This window comes from Triturus cristatus, chromosome 7, assembly GCF_964204655.1.
Source record: "Triturus cristatus chromosome 7, aTriCri1.1, whole genome shotgun sequence".
NCBI lineage: Eukaryota > Metazoa > Chordata > Amphibia > Caudata > Salamandridae > Triturus > Triturus cristatus.
In genome coordinates this window covers 628,447,100-628,466,700 of record NC_140590.1, presented here as the reverse complement: position 1 = coordinate 628,466,700, position 19,601 = coordinate 628,447,100, and the positions used below count along the sequence as shown (strand labels likewise).

The window sequence follows — 19,601 nt, the reverse complement described above, 5'->3', positions numbered from 1 at the left end:
ACTGCAAGCTGGCCAGATGCCTCGGTGTGCGGCTTCGTGCTGGCTGTGGGGGGAGGGAGGGGTGGGCGGAGGCACTAGGGAAGGCATATCACAGGGCACCTTAGAGTGAGGGGGGCCAGGGGGGCGACAAAAGCTGGGGAGCAGGATGAGAGAACAGTTAAGAAATAGGAGTCCAGAAAGTGTGAAATACAGAGACAATTGAGAAAAGGAGGGATGGAGGAGAGGGAAGCAGAGCGGGAGAGAGGATAGACGTGGGAAAGGGATAGAGGGGAGAAGAGAGAAAGAAAAGGAGAAATATAGAGAAGATGTAACAGGGAAAACAGAGGGGGAGAGAAAAAAAGGATGAAAAAAGGATGAAAATAGAGAAGATGTAAGAGAAAACAGAGCGAAGTGGGGTGAGAGAGACAGAGGAAGGTGAGAGGGAGAGCGCGAGTGAGAAAGAGGGAATGGTGGAGGGGGCAGGAACAGTCAGGAACGAAGCAGTATGCTGCTGTGTTCTTTGCAGTGACGGTTGTTTCCAAGCACGTACGACCTCAGAGCACACAATCAGCAGCAGTTGCCGCCGCTGTCCACGCGGCGCGAGCTGCTGGAAGTGAATTGTGTAGAACTCCATGAGCCCGGGCATGTCCTGCTGCTCGTCCTCTGGGAGCCGATGTTTGCACCATCACGACCGGTTCTGTGCATGCAGGCCCGGGGGGAGGGAGGGAAAGCGAAAGCACGCCGCCATGCGTGCGCGAGAACCATGCATACCAACATTTTGAAACAGGAAAGTTGGAGACAGGGGGAGGGAGGGAAAGCGAAAGCACGCCGCCATGCGCGCGTGCACATCTCTTCTCCATGCGACGTGTCATTTCCATGCTGGAAAGTGCATGTTGAAGCAACAGATGCTTTGCCCAGCTTCAAATAAGAAATGTGCATTCTCTGGCGTTCTGCTAAATGGCCATGGCCTGTCTGCGGCGCTCTGCTCCCTCTCTCTGCCACTAAAAAAGGTGGCTGTGTTTGGAAGAGCACAATGTGCCCCTGTGTGGGCGAAGAAAACTCCCTGGCTGATATATCGTTTCATGTGTGCGTGGCATTATCTCACCCGCCAGCTGCTGCTGAGCTGTCCGTGGACGTGTGCCGCACACACACAGATAAGCCTCAGAGAAGAGTTTATGCGAGGTGTGGAAAATGTTCCGTAGCTCTGTTGAAAGGAGTTGGGGGGCAGCCAGGGTGATTCGCCTGCCCATGAAAGGATGCGAACACCTCTCGTGCCCTTCTGGCAAGTGACGCAACTCATGCAGCTGTGTCGCACTGACGCGCAGCCTTTTGTCATTTTAAATTGAGAACCCAGACTTTAGTTTTAGCAATGACAAGCAGCTGCAAAAGTGAAGCGACTGCCATTGAAAGGGGAAAACAAGAGACAAGCTCCCCCCTCCGCTGCCTGCTAGGCAACCTGCGACGCTGGGCCAATCCCAGCACGACTTGCGGTGACGTAGGAGCTTTATGAAGCTCCCGGCGATGATCTTTTGTCTTTATGGGGCTATGTGTTTGAAACACATGGCCCCACAAAGATAAGAAAGCTTTTACCACACATGTAAGGCAACCGAGCCAGTCCAACTGGGACGGCTCTAAAAGAGAAAAGTGTACGTCACTGGGCGCTCTTTTCCAATGGCTGGCCACTGTTAAGCATAAACGATGACGTCAGCCAATGGAAAAGAGGGGCGGGGCTTAAACCCCGCTAGTGAAAGCTACTCTAAATCATTAAATCTCGCCAGTGAGACTGCGCATGTCTGCGCAGTCTACGCCAGGCGAGACCTAAAAAGAGAAAGGTTGCCATATTAGGAGAGGGCGGTTAAGAGAGAAGGAATCCCTGATGGGTGTACGTTCATGATATTAGCCTTTTAATTTACTGTATTGGCTTTCTAAACTTGTGCTAGTGTTCTTGCTCGGATGCAGGATTTTCTTTGCCGTCAGCTCGAGTGCCAAATGTTGTGAAGCGAGCCTGTTTTTTTGTCTTTATTGCCTTTTTAGAGGCTTTGTTGCAATGAAAGTAAGTAAGAAGGCACCTGTAATTGCTGCAGCCTCGTGTACTTAGTGTTTTCACTTTTATAGAATTCAATGTTACCTCCTAAATAAGGTTTTACTGCTGGTAGGACCCGCATTGTTCATAAATAATCCACGCATTGTCATTGTTTAACAGAGTGCCAGTTTTGTATAACGCTTGCCCTAGCTGAGTTTGTACAGCTGTGAAGTGAAGCCAATTTCTTGGAATTGGTTTTATGGCAATTCTTGTAATACCGAGATGATACACTTTTGCACATTTATTGAGTCTCACTGGTGGCCTAAAGGTTAAGTTCTAAGAGGATTAGTTTGAACGGAAAGGGTTTGAGGCCTTCTGTTTTTGATTTCAGGTGTGTTAGATTAAAAAAAATGCCAGCAAGGTTCAAGGAAATAAGTAAAGGGTAATACTTAATTTGTTCTCACCTTTTTATGTTTTCTTTTATTTATGCATGTTGTCATTTGCCACTTGTACAGCATAGACTAAACAGACCTCTGTCAAGTGACCATTTGTAATGGAGTTATTAATTGTCTCCTTCCTTACACTAATTTGGACATGTTCATTCAGTGCATGTTGTCACTTTCAGTGTGTTTCTCTTTCTTTATTCAAAAAGGCATCATCTATGATTCCCCAAGTTATCAATTTCATGTGTCACTATGTTAATGTTACTCCTTAAAAAGCTGATGGTGTTAGGTTGTTTTGATTGCAAAAGTAGCACCGAATTAACAAAATGAATAAACGTTTTCAAGATATCTCAGTGAGTTAAGCAGTAACTGCTTATAGCTGATTTTGGCAAGGCCTGGTAAGATTTCTTTCCAAAGTTGTAGATTCAGTTCCATACCATTTCATAGCAGTACCACATTGTAATACATCAGCACTCCCCTGACAAAGGCGAGCACTATTGCCTTTGCCAATGCTTGTATTTTATAGTTTGTACCGGATTACCGCCTGCTTCTACTTTGTGTTAAATTGAATGGTCTTATTGCCTATTTCGTAACTTTTCACAATTTGTGAAAGGTTCGACCATATCAGTTGTGAATCGCAATGTGAGAATGTTTGTAGTACGATTTACTATGCTTTCAGTTCAGTGTGCCAATGGACTGAATCTTTTATTCTTACCTTTAGTGTATCACACATCGCACACTTTGTGTTTTAAACCAGTTTCTAAAGTGAAACAAGTTAGTTCAATGTGGACTATATCTATCTGATGGAGACATCTAGCCGCAGATTGCTTATCTTTGAACTTCCAGGCGATCCAGAAGATTTTTCTTAGCAGTACCCCTGAGCGCCGGTAGGTGACGTCGGTCGACTCCGTGTGACGTTGTGTGCGTCAGGTTCATTGTCGTCAATATAACTGCCACCCTGGCGCGCTGACTTCAGATCTTTTCTTTTCGCGCCAGCCAGCGCCTATCTGTTGAAGAGAGCTTCCCCCTGTCAATTTTTGACACACTTTTTTCGACTTTTTGTTGACTCCTTTTGGTGTGTAAGATGTCATCCAAGAAGATCTAGGGTTCAAGCCTGTGGTGCCTGTCACCGCGCCATGTTTGTCACGCACCCCCACTTAGTGTGTCTTTGGAGCCTGGAGCACGACTATGACTCAAAGTCATGCTCCGACTGCCGGGCCATGGCGACAAAAGCTTTGAGGGAGCCGGCCCTAATGTTGCTCATGGCCTGGCGTCCGGCACCATGGAGATCGCCTCGACGGTCTCGATCCCAGTCTCGGTTGAGAGGAGGTTCCGAGCAGCGCTCCGGCGAACCGAAGTCCTCTTCGTCGAAATCGTCAAAGTCCGGTAAGAGGCACCACAAAAAGCACAAGAAGACTTCACCCTGCTTGTTTTGCGGCACGGCAGAGGAACCTCGGAGTTTGAGGCCCCACTCCGCGGAGCGGATGCCTGAGTTGGCTCCGCTTTTCCCTCCCTTTCCAAGTCCGGAAGCGACCCCCGCTCAGCTTAAAGAGTTTTACGACACCATGTACCCTGTATTTGGACGTTCTGACCATGCCGGTACGCCTTCGGGCCCCGCAGGCTCCGATAATAGAGGAGTCCCCGTGGGTTCCATGGCTGAAGCTCCGGCACCACGACCTCCGACTGGACCAGTTTCCGGGCCCAAATCAGCACCGGTTGCACCTCCACAGCGACCTTCCCCGGCGTGTGTCCAGCGCCGAGGTCCTCCGTGTCCCAGGCGCCCACCGGCGTTACCACCCCAATCCTCATACCCGATGACACGGAGCCGCTGGGCATCCCCCGACGCTTAGACCGGCGTCCACGAAGCCGTATGGGGCCCATGTCGTTCACCCTGCCCTTTTCTGAAGGGTAGGGGATGGATGAGGAGGATTGGGGGGGAGCAGGATCCCTTAGAAATCCACCAGCCACAAGAGATGTACTGGTATGATGAATTGGGTGATGCCAGTGGTTTGAACACCTCCCCAGACTGTCATGCTGTCTCACCATACCCTGGCCACGGAGGAGGGGGAATCATTTGCTATGGTAGGGCTGCCGAGGTCCTGGACCTACAGCTCCTTTCGGTGGTAGTCAAGACTAACATCTTGACAGAGGCCATGCAGCCTGGGGTCTAGAGCTCGAAACACTTGCTGCCTTTTAATGAAACCTTTACGGACATCCTCCTGAATACCTGGTCCGAACCCAGCACATGGGCTCCTGTGAATAGGATGAGCTTGCCGCCATCGCCCAGCACCGGGCAACCCACTTTTCCTCAACACCCACCCCACCCTTCCCCACAAAGCTTGGTGGTCCAAGCTTCTGCTTTCCGTGGCGCATTCCCTTCCGCACCTCCGGATAGGGAATCCAAGAGACTGGAAAATTTTGGTAAGAAATGTTTTGCATTGCGGTCGGTGAACACCTTTTGGGCCATTATTCCCTTTCTATATGGGACACAGTTGCGCAAGTGCTGCACAGGGTCTCGGAAGAGCACTAAGCTCTACACTCCCAAGCTATTTCTGACAGATGTGGCTTGGACACAACACTCACTGGGCAGAGCGATTTGTGCGACGGTGGCCATCCGTCACCACGCCTGGCTGAAAATGTCTGGCTTTTCTGGGGATGTCCAAGCTAACCCCATGGACATGGCTTTGATGGCTCCTGTCTCTTTGGAGACAAGGCAGATGCCGCCCTTGAGCGCTTTAAGGACTCGCAGGCCAAGTCCTTGGGCCTCACCACAGGCTCCCGGCCAGCATCTGCTTTTCTCTCCTTTCGTGGCTATGAAAGGGGCAACCAGACACGCCAACCCTTTTCCAGCCAGAGGGCATCACAAGCTTAGCAACCCCTCTGGGGCTGTGGACGCAGTTCTCCCAGACTCCGTGGGTCAGGAGGCCAGAGGTCGAGTGAGGCCATAACCCCCTCCTCCACCGCAAAACCTTCTTAGTCCGATCCTCCAGGATCATCTACAGCTAGTTGGTGGCTGCGTACGCCATCATCTCTCCCACTGGCGGGATATCACGTTGGACAGGTGGGTGTTGCAAATAGTCCGAAGGGGTTACTCCCTTCCCTTCAAGACTACCTCTCCATCCATGCCTCCAGTATACGATTGGCTGACGGATGATCACTTTGCCCTAGTGCGCGAGGAAGTCAAGACTCTCTTGGCCAAAGAAGCTATCGAGAAGGTTCCCGGGCCAGAAGTGGGCTGTGGTTGTTATTCCCGCTACTTTCTGGTCTAAAAGAAGCACGTAGGCCTTCGTCCTACCCTAGATCTCAGAACCCTCAAAAAAGAAAAGTTCAAGATGCTCACCTTGCTTTGGACCCAGGAGACTGGATGGTAGCGTTGTACTTGCAGGACACCTAATTTCATATCCCCGTCCTGCCTGCCCATCGCTGCTACCTTCGGTTTTACGGTGGGCCACGAGCACTTTCAATTTGCAGTGCTCTCCTTCGGCCTCACCAGCGCCCCTCGGGTGTTCACAATGGTGATGCAGTGGTCACAGCCCATCTACGGATATCAGGGATTCCAGTCTTCCCCTCTATCGGCAACTGGTTGTTGAAGGCGGTTTCGCCCCAAATAGTTGTCTCCCACCTCCAGACTACCCCTGCATTTGCTGGAGTTCACTATCAACGTGCCAAAGTCGCACCTGATCCCCTCTCAGAGGCTCCCTTTCATTGGAGTGGTTCTGGACACGGTGCAGTTTCTGGCCTATCCTACCATACGGCGAGTCCAGGATATTCAGGTTATTATACCGATGTTTCGGCCTCTATCCTGGAATTCGGTGATAATGACTCTGAGGCTGTTGGGCCTCTGCCTCATTGCCTCATTGCCTCATTGCCTCCTGTATCCTGCTAGTGACTCATGCACGGTGGCACATGCAGGCTCTGCAGTGGGACCTGAGGTCCAATGGGCACAGCATTGAGGAAATCTTACAGACCTGGTTCAGATTTCAGAGGGCACTGCAAGTGTCCTGCAGTGGTGGCTAACAGACCGCGATTGGTTCAGGGGCAGACCCCTCTCCCTTACCCACCCAGATTTCACAGTAGTGATGGATGCGTCCCTTCTGGGATGGGGTGGCCATCTAGGGGAGGTGGAGATCTGAGGACTCTGGTCTCTGGTGGAAGCCAAGCTCTATATCAATCTGTTGGATCTTCGGGCGAACCGACTGGCACTGAAAACCTTTCTTTCGCCAATAACGGGAAGGCTCACACAGGTGTTCACGGACAACACTACCTCCATGTGCTACAGCAACAAACAGGGCGGAGTGGGATCGTGAACTCTTTGTCAAGAGGCCCTGTGTCTCTGGACTTGACTGTAACAACAGGGCATTTCCCTGGTGGTTCAACACCTGGCCAATTCTCTGAACGCCAGGGCGGACGATCTCAGCCGAAGGTGCCTTGCGGATTACGAATGGGAGGTCTATCCGATGGTGGTGCAAGGTCTCTTTCAGTGAAGGGGAGAGCCTTGGTTAGATCTGTACGCATCCGAAGAGAATGCCAATGTCCGCAGTTCTGAGTGTTTAGTTTCCAAGGTGGCTCTCACGCGGTGACGCTTTTCGCCGCGAGTTGGACCTCAAGCCTCCTATACGCCTTTCCACCCATAATACTCCTGTCCAGCGTGCTTAAGAAGTTCAGGAGCGACCGGGCGCAAGTTATTCTTGTGGCTCCGGACTGGGCACGGAGAGTTTGGTATCGAGCTTCTAGACATGATCATCCATCCTCTGATCAGGTTGCCCCTTTGGTAGGATCTTCTGTTGCGGCATTAGGGGAAGGTTCTCCACCTGAACCTGTCCACTTTCCGCCTCCTTGCGTTGAGATTTAGTGCCGACAGTTGAGAGCTTTCGACCTTCCCCCCCCCCCCCCCCCCCCCCCGAAGTCTGTGAGGTTATTTTGGCAGCCAGGCGTCCCTCCACAAAATCGGTATACGCCTGCCGATGGAACACATTTTTAAATATTGTACAGACCGGTCTATTGACCTCCAATCTGCTCCTTTGTCTGAAGTCCTTCTGTTTACACTTTCCTTGGCCCAGCAGGGCTTTGCTCTGGGCACATTGAAGGGCTATCTTTCGGCCCTTTCCTCTTTTCTTTGACTGCCTGATCAGCCTTCCCTTTTCAGATCTCCTCTGGTGCAGAGATTCTTGAAGGGGTTAACCCACTTGATTCCTCCTTCACCTTTTATTATGCCACAGTGGGACCTTAATTTGGTTCTCACCGTTCTGATGTGTGCACCGTTTGAGCTGCTGCACAACTGCCCTCTGCGGTTGCTCATCATGAAAACTGCTTTTTTGGTGGCAATAACCTCTGCCAGGAGGGTAAGTGAACTGCAGGCACTGTCTTCACAGCCTCCACACCTGACGGTCTTTCCAGACAAAGTGGTGCTCTGCACAAGGGCATCTTTTCTGCCTAAGATGGTAACACCCTTTCATATGACAGTCGGTTACTCTACCCACCTTCTATGCGCCTCTGCACCCTTCCAAGGAAGAGGAGTGTCTCCATCATCTGGACACAAAAAGAGCGTGATGTTCCTCCTTGATCGAACCAGAGAGTTCCGGGTGGATCATCAACTCTTTATAGGGTACTTGGGTGCAAAGAAAGGGCGTGCTGTCCAGAAGAGGACTATATCCATCTGGGTTATCCTCTGTATAAAAAGCTGTTATGCCTTAGTGAAGAAAGATCCCCCGGAAGGGCTTAGACCCCATTCTACAGGGCAAAAGCGGCCACCATGGCTCTTCAGCGTGATGTTCCCATTTTTGGTATCTGCCAAGCAGCCACAAGGGCATCACTGCACATGTTCGCCAGACACTTCTGCCTCAATTCCCAGGTTCGCAGAGAAGGCATTTTCGGTTGCTCTGTTTTGCAGGATTTTCTGGTCTAAACCTTTCCGCAGTCCCACCCCTGGGGATGGTACTCCTTAGGTATGTGTTCAAAGGTAAGGAAGCTGCGGCTAGATGTTTCTATCAGATGGACATGTTACTTACCTCATCTGGTAGAGACATGATCTAGCCGCAGATTCCTTACTGACCTACCTATCCTCCCTGCACTGTGGAATTGTTTTTAAGTGTCAGGAATGTTCCCCTTCAGGGCCCTAGCTGTTCATTTTTAACACAACATGGTCAGTCACTTCATAGCTTTGCGCTTCTGACTCGGAAAGTTGTGAAAAGTATTGACATGGGCGCCGGAGTGGCTATTATATTGACGAAGAAGACGTTGCGATGAGCACAACACCGACGATGTCCGCGGAGTTGAGCGACGCCACTTACCAGCGCTCAGGGGTACTGCTAAAAAAAAATCTTCCGGATCGAGCCTGACCCCTGGAAGTTCAAAGGTAAGGAATCTGTGGCTAGATCATCTCTCTACCAGATAAGGCATTGTAGAAGGTAAGTAACTTGTCCTTATGTGCTATACGCTTTTAAGCCCCCCCCCCTCCCTTAATTGCTGCACAGAATGACATCAGGGATATTTGTTTAGGGAAAGGACTCGGTGAAAAGAAGCAACAGTGGATCATGTTTAATCTTCATCGGGGCATTAAGGGATACCTACCTATCTCGAAAGTTCAGTTTCATGTCAATTCCCGTGATGCTCCTCCGTCGTTAAAATCAAATGCAAGCAGTGTTTTCCACTGTTAACTGTCATGATACAGTGCATCAAAATCATTCAATGTATTGTTTACCTCGACATCACTTGCTAAAATTGGTACACTGACCTGTTTTAAGTATGTAACCTCTATCATCTTCAGCTTGTTTACTAGGTCATTAGTTTTTAAAATATGTTATGTGCTCCTTGCAGAAGATACGTTTTCAGAATGAGCAGGTTTAGAGTGTTGGTGGGGTTCTAGATGCCCCCCATATAAAGGGGCAGCTGAGAGCTACCACGTGTTTCATTTCACAATAATAATTAAACTTTTTAACATGGAGTGCTCACGGGTCAGTGATTTCATATATGGTGACTAGTTCTGACATTAATTAAAGTTTTTTGTTGTATTGCAAGTTACTTTTTGGTTAGCCTCTAGTTCATATCTTGCTCATCTCTACCAATTGTGTACAACTGGTCATGATTTTGCAGTCTATGGTGCATCACTAGATCTTACCATATGACAGACGCACCTATCCAGTCCGCATTGTGCAGAGGAACAATAGAAGCCATTAAACTGTGCCACCCAAAATGAAAGCTGAAGGGCTTCAAAGCAAGCAGACCGCGTGGTCTAACACTTCATCACCGTTTTCACTTTATATTCTTTGAAGACAGATGTTTTAATGTATGTAAAGCTCATTGTATCTTGGGCTAAAAGACGACTGGTACATGAACGCTTTTCTTTCCTTGAAGATCAAGCTAGTGACAAAAAAGATCCTTTGCGTTAACATGAAATTGGGTATTTGATCTTTGAAGGATAGAGGAGTGCGCTGGGATTCTTCAAGAACTCAGTCCCCTGTAGTACAGTTCTCTCTTTTTGTACTGGTGTTGTATTGTCAGATTTATATAGCGCGTACTTCCCCATGTGGGACGCTGACACGCTTATCTATGTGGGTAGCATGCTACATTGTGTAAGGTATGTGGTTTGAAGGGTGTTGTCTTTGTTTTGATCCTATGTGGGAAGAGTTTGCATGTTGTTTGTGATGATCACCAAAGAGCTGGTATCGTATTTTGGGATGGAGTGCTTAGCAGTGTGATGGATCTAGTAGTATGAAACATAGGCTTGCAATTTATAGTTTTCATGAAACTGGCAGCTTTGAACAGCTCTGCAGGCCCATTTCTGGTATTTCTTAGGATCACAGTCCACTAAGGTTCCCACACTGGGTTGTTCATTGTGAGATTTTTTAAAGCTTATTGTCCTGAGAAGGCATAGGTTGGAGGGAGTGAAGTTGAGGAGATCTGCTGGGACTGCCTTTGTTACTGTGATTCCATGTATGATTCTCATTCTGCTACGTAAAGAAGTGCTCATTCGTTCCTTCATAATTTATTAATTCCCTATATAGCTAGTTGGGACCCACAGTTGTGGACAAAATTGGATTCCTCCCTTGACAAGGATTATGCGGGTGATCTCGCTACAGTTGTGCCATGGCTGTTCCGTTGGTGATGGGTGGTTTAATTCTGTGGACTAGTACAGTAATGGATGATGGGCATGACCCATAGTGGGCCTGCTTATTCGAGTGTTAGAGGTCAAGTAATTATGCAGCCTGTTTGAACTACAATCATCTGTCTGACCGCTGAGGTTTAGGGTATTAGTGAGGGCCAGGAGGGTTATGTATGAATTGACATTAATATATATAGCCAGGCTAGACACAGGCCAGGCATTCATAGCTTACGTGGACATTGTGTGCTGTAGTGTATATATGTGGTGAGTTTGGGCGATGGTACACTAGGCTTACACCTGTTCACGTGTTTAAAATACAGAGCCGTGATTTATAAAATTAGAGAAACAATCTAGGTCTGTATAAGTATTTCCTATTTTACAGTGACTACACTTTTATTATAGACGTGAACAGTACTACGAGATTGTTCTGGTTTTCATTTCTGTATCAGTTTCTCGTTGTTTTTTATTGGTGTAGTGGGTGTAACAGTGACGGATTTTGCTGTGGAAATAAAATAAAGGAAACCATTTTGAAACTTTGGGTGTGTGTAGGTGGCACAGAATAGCGGTGGTTGTGTAGTTCATATACTTATGATGGTACATTCTGTAAGCTGACGGAACATCTAATTAGCAGCTGTTTTTAGCACCCCGGCAGCAGGCAAAATGTGTCATTTCGTCTTTGTAACCGGAGACATCTATTTTGAGCACAAATGTTTGTTTTTAACAACTTAGTCACCGACGTTCATTGAACCCTTGCTTTTTTGGACAACAGTTAAAGAGAAAGCAGGTCCAAAAGAGTCACATTCTTATAGAATTGTTCTGATTTTGTCTGTCAAGACTTGCATGGAATACAAACAACGCGATAAATATTTGTACTGGCAACTGTAGATTCTCTCTACTAGTAACTCAGTCAATCAATCCGGGTTTTGTAGAGTGTGCTACTCACCCGTGATGGTCTCAAGGTGCTGGGAGGGGGTGGGGGGGGGGGGAGTGTGAGCTTCTCCATTGGGGTCATTCGAAGAGCCAGGTCTTCAGGTCCTTTCAGAATTGGTACTGTGTCAGGCTTTATCGGAAATGAATGGAGAGTTTGTTCCGGGTCTTGGTTGCAAGGTAGGAGAAGAATCTTCCACTTGCTCTGGTCCTGTGGAAACGAGGGACTGTGGCTAGGGCGAAGTCGGCTGAGCTGAGGTTTCCATTGGGGGCACGGTAGTTGAGGTATTGGGGGCCGGTGTTGTGTGAGCAGCTTGAAGGTTACTCTTCTTTTGACAGGGAGCCATTGGAGGTTGCAGAGGTGTTGGGTGATGTGGTTGTGTCGTGGGTTTCGAGGATAAGTCTGGCTGCGGTGTTCTAGACTGTCTGGAGTTTGCGGAGGTGTTTTTTTGTTGATTTCGGTTTAGGTGTTGCCGTGGTCCAATCAACTGGTGATGAGTGCGTGGGTGGTGGTTTTCCTGGAGTCAGAGGGGATCCACTTCAACGTCTTGCGAAGTATGCAGAGGGTGTTGAAGCATGCGGAGGATAGTTTTTGTCCACGGTCTGTTCCCTTGTGTTGGAGCAGACACTGCTCATACTTGCAAGCTTCAGTAGTAAGTGTGACTCACAGAGGTGCAGGTGTGCATGCTAGCCTCCCCATTTGCAACACATCCGCCATGATGGCAGGTAGACACAAGGGCTGCCTCAAGCTTTCTTACTTACACGCAAGTGTCCAGCTGAGTAGCCAAGCCTGTTACGCATAAGAGGGAGGGAGGAAGGAGTTTAGACTGGAAGTGGTTTCATGTTTCTGAGACAGTGTCCTCACTGAAGGTGGGTGTTGCAAGGGCAGGGCAGAGTGAGAAGAAAATAAGTCAATACATGGAGACAGAGTCAAGCTGGGGGTGCAGATATGAGGAGAAAGGATGTGCTAAAAGGAGACAGGGTGGGCAACTGAATAAAGGGTCAGGTTGTGGAAGCAGTCTGAGAGAGGGACAAGTGAGCAGGTGAGACCTTGCTTGAAATTCCATCTGAAAAGCTACAGATTGTTTTTACTGGAAATCCAGTAGGTGGCGAAAAGGTGAATAGGTTGGCAAGAAGAGACTTGGTAAAAGAGAAGGATGATAAAAAGGAAGTAAATGAGTCAAAGGGAAGAGAGTTAAGAGTGATAGAAAGATTTTGGTATAGGAGTGTGGGAAGTAGTGAGTGGTAAATGTCCTGCATTACAGAGGTGACTGCTGGTATTGGATGAGTCTGCTGAGAAATAGCTTATTGTTTTGTGGGCAAGCCTGCCTTTTTTCTGCGAGGGTGGGGGAGTACAGTACCAAAGAGTTATATGATGTGTAGTTTTCTCATGCTGAATCGACCATGCATCTTATTTAAAACCATTACATCAGGTTAAAACTACAGAGGTGCATGTGCCATTTTAGGAAATCCAAATAAAATGCGTAGAATTCTATTTAAAAAAACCTGTTTATGTGAGTAGCAGTGGATGGCCCCAATTGTGCATTCACTTTGAAATGATGTCGGACCTTTGCAGTATTTCTTTTATACAATACTCTGATATTTGCTTAGCGTCTGTACTTCTTACCGTAGCTTAGGAGGCGACTATAATAGTGAAACACAAATATATTTTAAAACCTAATGTTAAGTGACATCATGGGCTTAATGTTTATGCACTGTGAATATTTTTATTGGATGCCACCATTGATTTTCAATTTCTGTTCACAGATTCTGACACACCTTTAGGACTGCAATGACAAGTCTGAACAGTAGCCATGCAGAGAAAAAGGGTCCAACATCCTCCAAGCAGGCGGCACCAAAAGTGCAGGTTCAGCGATCTGTTTCCAGAGAGACCATCACCATTCACTTCTCGGCGTTTGGGAAGGAGGAAGAAGAGGAGGAAGAGGAGCTGAGAGAAACTCTGGACGAGGAAGTGGATGACCAAAGCATTGTAACAGCAACTGAAGCCGAGGAAGACCTTACTTTTGAACATGGTACCCCCTTATCTGATCATGCTACCTCGCCCGGCGCGATAGTTGCAGATTCTACATCTATACCATCACCAGAGAACACTGTAAAGCCATTGGAGCCCTCCTCATTGGCCAGAGTATTTAGTGCAGTGCCATTAGTTCTATCACAAGCATCGCCTTTACCTAGTTCATCTGCCGTCTCATCTCCCACAGAGCAGGTGACCAGTTCCTCTTCTGCAGTCTCCTCCCCATCCAGGTCTGTTGTGTTGTCCTCCAGTGCGTCTGCTTCCCCCATCGCCAGTGCAAAGCCTTCTCTGAGTTTGGTGAAATCTCTTTCCACAGATGTAGAACCAAAAGACTCAACCCCTCCTTCAAGGCACAGACACATTATGAAATCTCTTGTTAAATCCTTGTCAACGGACACTTCTAAGCAGGACTCAGAAACTGTGACCTTCAAGCCTCCAGACTCCAAACTGAACTTGCACTTATTCAAACAGTTTACTCAGCCCCGAGTGACCGGTGGAGATTCTAAAACTGCCCCTTCCTCCCCAATCACCTCCCCGTCGGACGCGCGCTCATTTTTTAAAGTAACTGAAGTAGAAGCTAGAATTGAGGACACTAAAAGGCGCCTTTCAGAAGTCATATATGAACCATTACAGCTTTTGAGTAAAATAATGGGTGATGAATCCAGCAGTTACAGGCCTAAAGCCTTATCATCAAGTGCTTCAGAGCTTTCCAGCCTTTCCAGTTTAAATGGACCTTTGGAAAGCAATAACAACTACAGCATCAAAGAGGAGGAATGTGACTCCGAAGGAGACTGCGCTACACATGAATCCAGTGGAAACAAAAATAAGTCTGGTGAACAGGTAAGAGCTGGAGAACCGAAAAGTGTGCAGCCCTCAAGCATGAAGGAACTCAGTGTGAAGGCTTCTGCCCTTGTATTGGAGAAATGCTCATTGTCTGCTCTGGCAAGTAAAGAGGATGAGGAGTTTTGTGAACTTTATCCTGAAGACTTTGATTTAGATGTGTTAGAAGAAAGCAAGGAAAACCAACATCTGGAAAGGCTCTCAAAGCTAGGAAGTCCAGATGAAATTGGCACTGAATTTGAAAGTGATGATGACGATGATCAGCAGGTGACACTACCCGAAGTACCAGGCCTGACACTATTCTTTTTTACAATGTTTGTATATGGCTACATCATGCTTCCCCTCCCCAGTTATCTAAGTGGATTATTGCTGGGAGCTGCTGTTGGATTCATGATTGCAGTCTGCATCATATGGCTTTTTACGCCACCACCACGTCCACATCGAATTGAGAAACTACATAAAAACCACTGTCACCTAGAATCACTGGATATCAAAGAACCAGAAATTCTGAAGGTGAGTCTTTGTAACTAGTGTTTGTAAATAGATAGCAAAATAAACCTAATAAGTTTGTCATTATATGTGTACACCATCTGCAACGCATCACGATTTTGAAAGGTCAACGTTGCAAATGGTTCTTTGAAGCATAAAAAATACTGTTTCTCATACCCATTTCTGAGAACAGTTATGTATATTACAAGGCAACTAACTCATGACAAATGTATTGCGTAGCCACTGCAAAATGAAATTTGCTTAAAAAAAGCCAAATGAAGTTTGTTCTAGTCTGTTGTAGTCTGAAATGCTTTTCAGATTATCTGTACGAGGCCAAATACCTGTGAATAGTTTATTTTTAAATAATCTAGGATTAAACTATCACTTCTGTATTGGTATGGTTTTCAGGCGTGAGAAAAGTAAAACAAAAATGTGTAGAGTCTTTGATTTGAAGTGTATAAAGGTATGTGGAAGAAATACTGGATTGAGCTGCACCGTAGGCGATGCAGCAATGAACGTTTCATATTAGTTAAACACTATTCTAATGTTTGGTTTTTCGCAGCCATTTAAAATAAGATTTTTTTTAAAACAACATAAATACACTTCTCATTCGGTTGTGCTCCAATAAAAAAATTCAAAATGATTCTGTAGTGTTGGGTGAATCCTCTTGACATGGCTTACTATACCAAATTCTGATCCAACACATTTCTACAAAATCAACAAAGCATCTTGGGTATACTTCTGCACCTTCTTGCCCAACCTGCATTTGCTTTTCCATACAACCCCCTCACTGTAAGTTACCTAACATAGTTCGTGACAGATTATGAATTTAAGAACCTTTTCATTTAAAATAGAACTACAGTCATAATAAAAAAATTATAAATGGATATCGACGGTAATCCTAGATGCTCACCAATTATATTATTACCATAATTGGGGTGTTTTTGTGTCCTGTTTAATCCTTTTGTTGTTGCACAACCTAAAGAGGAAAGACATCTCAATACCATGAGCTTTGTTTCATAAGTACATCGAAGTGACCACCCTGGCTTTAAAGTAACTTTAAAATATTTTGCCTGGTCTTGCTGTTTTAACTAAATTGTATCCATTCTAGGTTTTCTTTTTTACAGGTTCACCTCATGAATTTCCCTTTGAGAGAAAATTTGTTTTATCCCTCCTCTTGGTTGCAATTTTAGTCATTAATACACCTGAGCGTTCTTTTTTGGGACCAAGCGTACCTAGTGCATTATTTGATTGGACAATAACTGAAACAGTAGGAAATTAAAACATGTTTGCTGCTTGATTTTAATTAAACATTCTTTAACATCTTACAAAACCAATTCACTTAAGTAGACATTTCACGGTACGCCTTGCATCATCAGGACACATATTGTTACATGAACAATTGCGATTCTCATATTAACATGACTAGAGAATCTGGATTTCATTAAAGACACGGACGCTGACATTATGCATTTTCCTTTAATGCAGTCCAAGCAGCCTCATACATCATAATAGTAAAATTCCAAAGAAGAATAAAGGCAACACATAAATGCCATGAGACACTAACAATCACCCTCTTTTAAATGAAAGATAAGTAAGAAAGTCCATAAAACTTGAGGCGTTGAACATCAGGATAATCTTCAGAAGATCTAGTAGAACGAAGGCAGGAGGAATCCATAGATGAAAAGGAAAGACGAAGTAGAGGGCTCCATCAATAACAAGGTGGTAAAATCAGCAATCAAGGATTACCTGAAAGGAGAAAGCAATCAGTACAAGAGAACTGAAAGTGGTAAAATCAACAGAGTCAAACGGAGTACATAAAAATAACAAGCATGTCAATAAAATGTGACAAAGAATAATATTAATGAAATGCCACCAAAGGGTGGGAAGGGAGGGATAATGTCAGCCTCCGTGTCTTTAATGAAATCCAGATTCTCTAGTCATGTTAATATGAGAATCGCAATTTCATTACAAGACCGGAGGCTACATTATGCATGTTGGTAGCTTTCTAAGACAGCATTCGACATATGTTCAATAGGTTTACAATAGTGACGTGCAAAGGTACTGGCATTAGACCAGTCAGCAGCTTTAAGGATGTCATCCAACTTACCTCCAGACCAAAGGGATTTACTTGCCATAGCACCTCTGAGGGAATGAGCTTGAAATTTGTTTAGGTCAATACCAGCTAGACTCATAGCAGATTTAACCCATCTAGCAATAAAAGGAGAGCTTATCCCTTTGTGGGGTTTAACAAAGGAAATAAGTAACTGATTAACGCCTTGTGGACAAAGCTGAAGCATTCTGCGATCGTATTCTTTCATGCATTGCACGACACAGAGGTTGGGACAAAGCTCAAAATGAGGATAAAAAATAGTCAGACATTGTTTTAGTTGTCTTATGAATGTCGAAATTGACACCAAACATATTAGTAATTTCCAGAGCTCTAATATTTGAAGCTCTTCTACAAGAGATTAAGCATAAAAGTGTAGCTAATTTAATAGAAAGAGAATTGGAAGGCCAATTATTGAAGAGATCGAGAATCAGTTCAACGTCTCACAATGTTTCATATCTGGCTTTAGGAGGTCTCCTTAAACAAATACTTTTCATAATTCTACAGATAATGACATTTTTACCAATAGTCTTGCCGTTGATGAGGGCATGACCAGCGGAAATAGCAGATCTAGAACAATTGATAGATCTGTAACTGAGCCCTCTTTCGAATTGTTCAACAAGGAAGTTGACTATGTCAACAATAGGGGCCTCCAAGGGATCCAGGTTCCTTTCCAAGCACCAACGTACCCATAATTTTCAGATATTGTTATATATGTAATGTGTGCCTGGTGCCCAAGATTGTCAGAGGAGAGCTGCAGCCGTCTCCGAAAGGCCTGAGATTTCATTGGATCTCCTGACACTTTCCAGGCAAGAAGGGATAAACTCCCGTTCTGAATTGGGGGATGAATTCGACCGTCTACGTCTGTAAGAAGATTCTCCAGGGAAGGAATTAAAAATGGAAGACTGCAGGTCAGCTCTAGAATGGTCGGGAACCAAGCTTGAGCAGGCCAGAAAAGGGTTATCAAGAGAAGGTAACGCTGTTCTTGTCTCACTTTCTGTAAGACTCTCTGAATCATGGCGAAAGGAGGGAATGCATACCCTCGTATTTCCTTCCAAGATTGAAGGAAGGCATTGACTGCCAGAACACCTGTGTCGGGCATCCAGCTGAAGTAATTCTCGAGTTGAAATGTCAGTGTGTTCGCGAACAAGTCTATCTCTAAGGGGACCCATATCTTGTTCAGGGTATTGAAAACGGAAACATTCAGTTTCCAATCGCTGTAATCTATGAGGAACCTTGAGGTCCAATCTGCAGAGAAGTTCGCTTTTCCCAGAAGGTATTCCGCTTTGAGAGAGATTTTGTGTTCCAAACAAAAGATCCAAAGTTTCTTGGCTAGATTGGACAGGTCCGCAGATTTCGTGCTGCCCAAGCGATTGATATAAGCCACTGCTGACATGTTGTCCATCTTTCGAATGATGGACCTCCCCTGAAGAGAATGTTTGAAACTCATAAGGGCGTAGAGACCAGCAGTCAATTCCAGGTAGTTCATGTGGTGAAGAGATTCCTCTCGAGACCACAGGCCACCAGTGTTTTGATTGAGTAGGCAGGCTCCCCAGCCATGAAGGCTTGCATCTGATTCCAAAATGAATTCTGGTTTTGAACCAAAGATTGCCTTCCCATTCCACGCATCTAGGTTGTTCAGCCACCAAGTTAATTCTGAATGTGCTTCTTGGTCTGTACCATAGTCCAGATCTTAGGGCTCTTGCATTGATCCTCTGAAGGTCCCGATAATTGAGGGGTTTGGGAAAGATGGCTTGGATGGAAGACGAGAAAAGGCCTACGAGTCTGACAAGTTCTCTCAGGGATAGATCTTGACGTTTCAAAACATACCTTATTTCTTTACTGTTTTTTTAGATTTTCTTTGAGGGGAAGTAGAAGAAGGCAACATATTGTATCTACCGTGAATCCCAGAAATTCCATGGACCTGGAGGGAGTCGGACATGATTTTTCTTTGTTTATGATAAATCCTAGACTCTCTAGGAGATTCATCGCGAAGTTCAGATCCTGGACTAGTTGAGAGGCATCTTGGGACATAATAAGGATGTCGTCCAGATAAATGATTAGACGAACGCCTCTTGAGCTTAGATAAGATACGACGGCTCTCATAACTTTGGTGAAGCACCAAGGGGCGGCAGAGAGTCCGAAGGGGAGTGCTTGAAATTGGTATAGGCGATTTTTCCATAAAAATTGGAGAAAGGGTTGATGAATCTGTGCCATAGGAATAGTGAAGTAGGCATCTTTCAGATCTAGTTTGACTAGCCAGTCTTTCTCTAGAAGTAAATCTCTGAGAAGATGGATGCCCTGCATCTTGAAATGTCTGTACGTCAGAAACTTGTTCAAATCTCCCAGGTTTATGATGGGTCTCCAACCTTTGTCCTTTTTTTCTACCAAAAAGTTGCTTATGAAGCCTAGTTGTTCGATTGGGACTTCTAATATTGCACCCTTTTGAATCATGGAGGTAATCTCCTCCTCTATAAGGTTTTGTTGGTCCGGAGTCAAGAGAATTTCCTTCGGGAAAGATGTCTGAATAGGTGTATGTGAGAAATCTATCATAAAACCTTTTACAGTATTTAGGATCCAAGAATCTTAAGTAATCAACCTCCAATTGTTTAAAAAATGTCTGAGTCTGCTGCCCACCTTTAAAGGGGAAGAAG

The 19,601-nt window shown here is 45.7% G+C and overlaps 1 protein-coding gene across 4 annotated transcripts in view; it reads left to right on the top strand.

Moving 5' to 3' along the window:
- TEX2 (testis expressed 2) overlaps positions 1-19,601 on the top strand; it is a 672,400-nt gene that overhangs the window by 300,399 nt on the left and 352,400 nt on the right. For all 4 annotated transcript variants that reach the window (XM_085617239.1, XM_085617240.1, XM_085617237.1 and 1 more), the window contains exon 2: positions 13,241-14,861. In XM_085617239.1, the coding sequence (XP_085473365.1) occupies positions 13,266-14,861 (1,596 nt within the window). In that variant the 5' untranslated portion in view covers positions 13,241-13,265. The remainder of the gene's footprint in view (positions 1-13,240; positions 14,862-19,601) is intronic.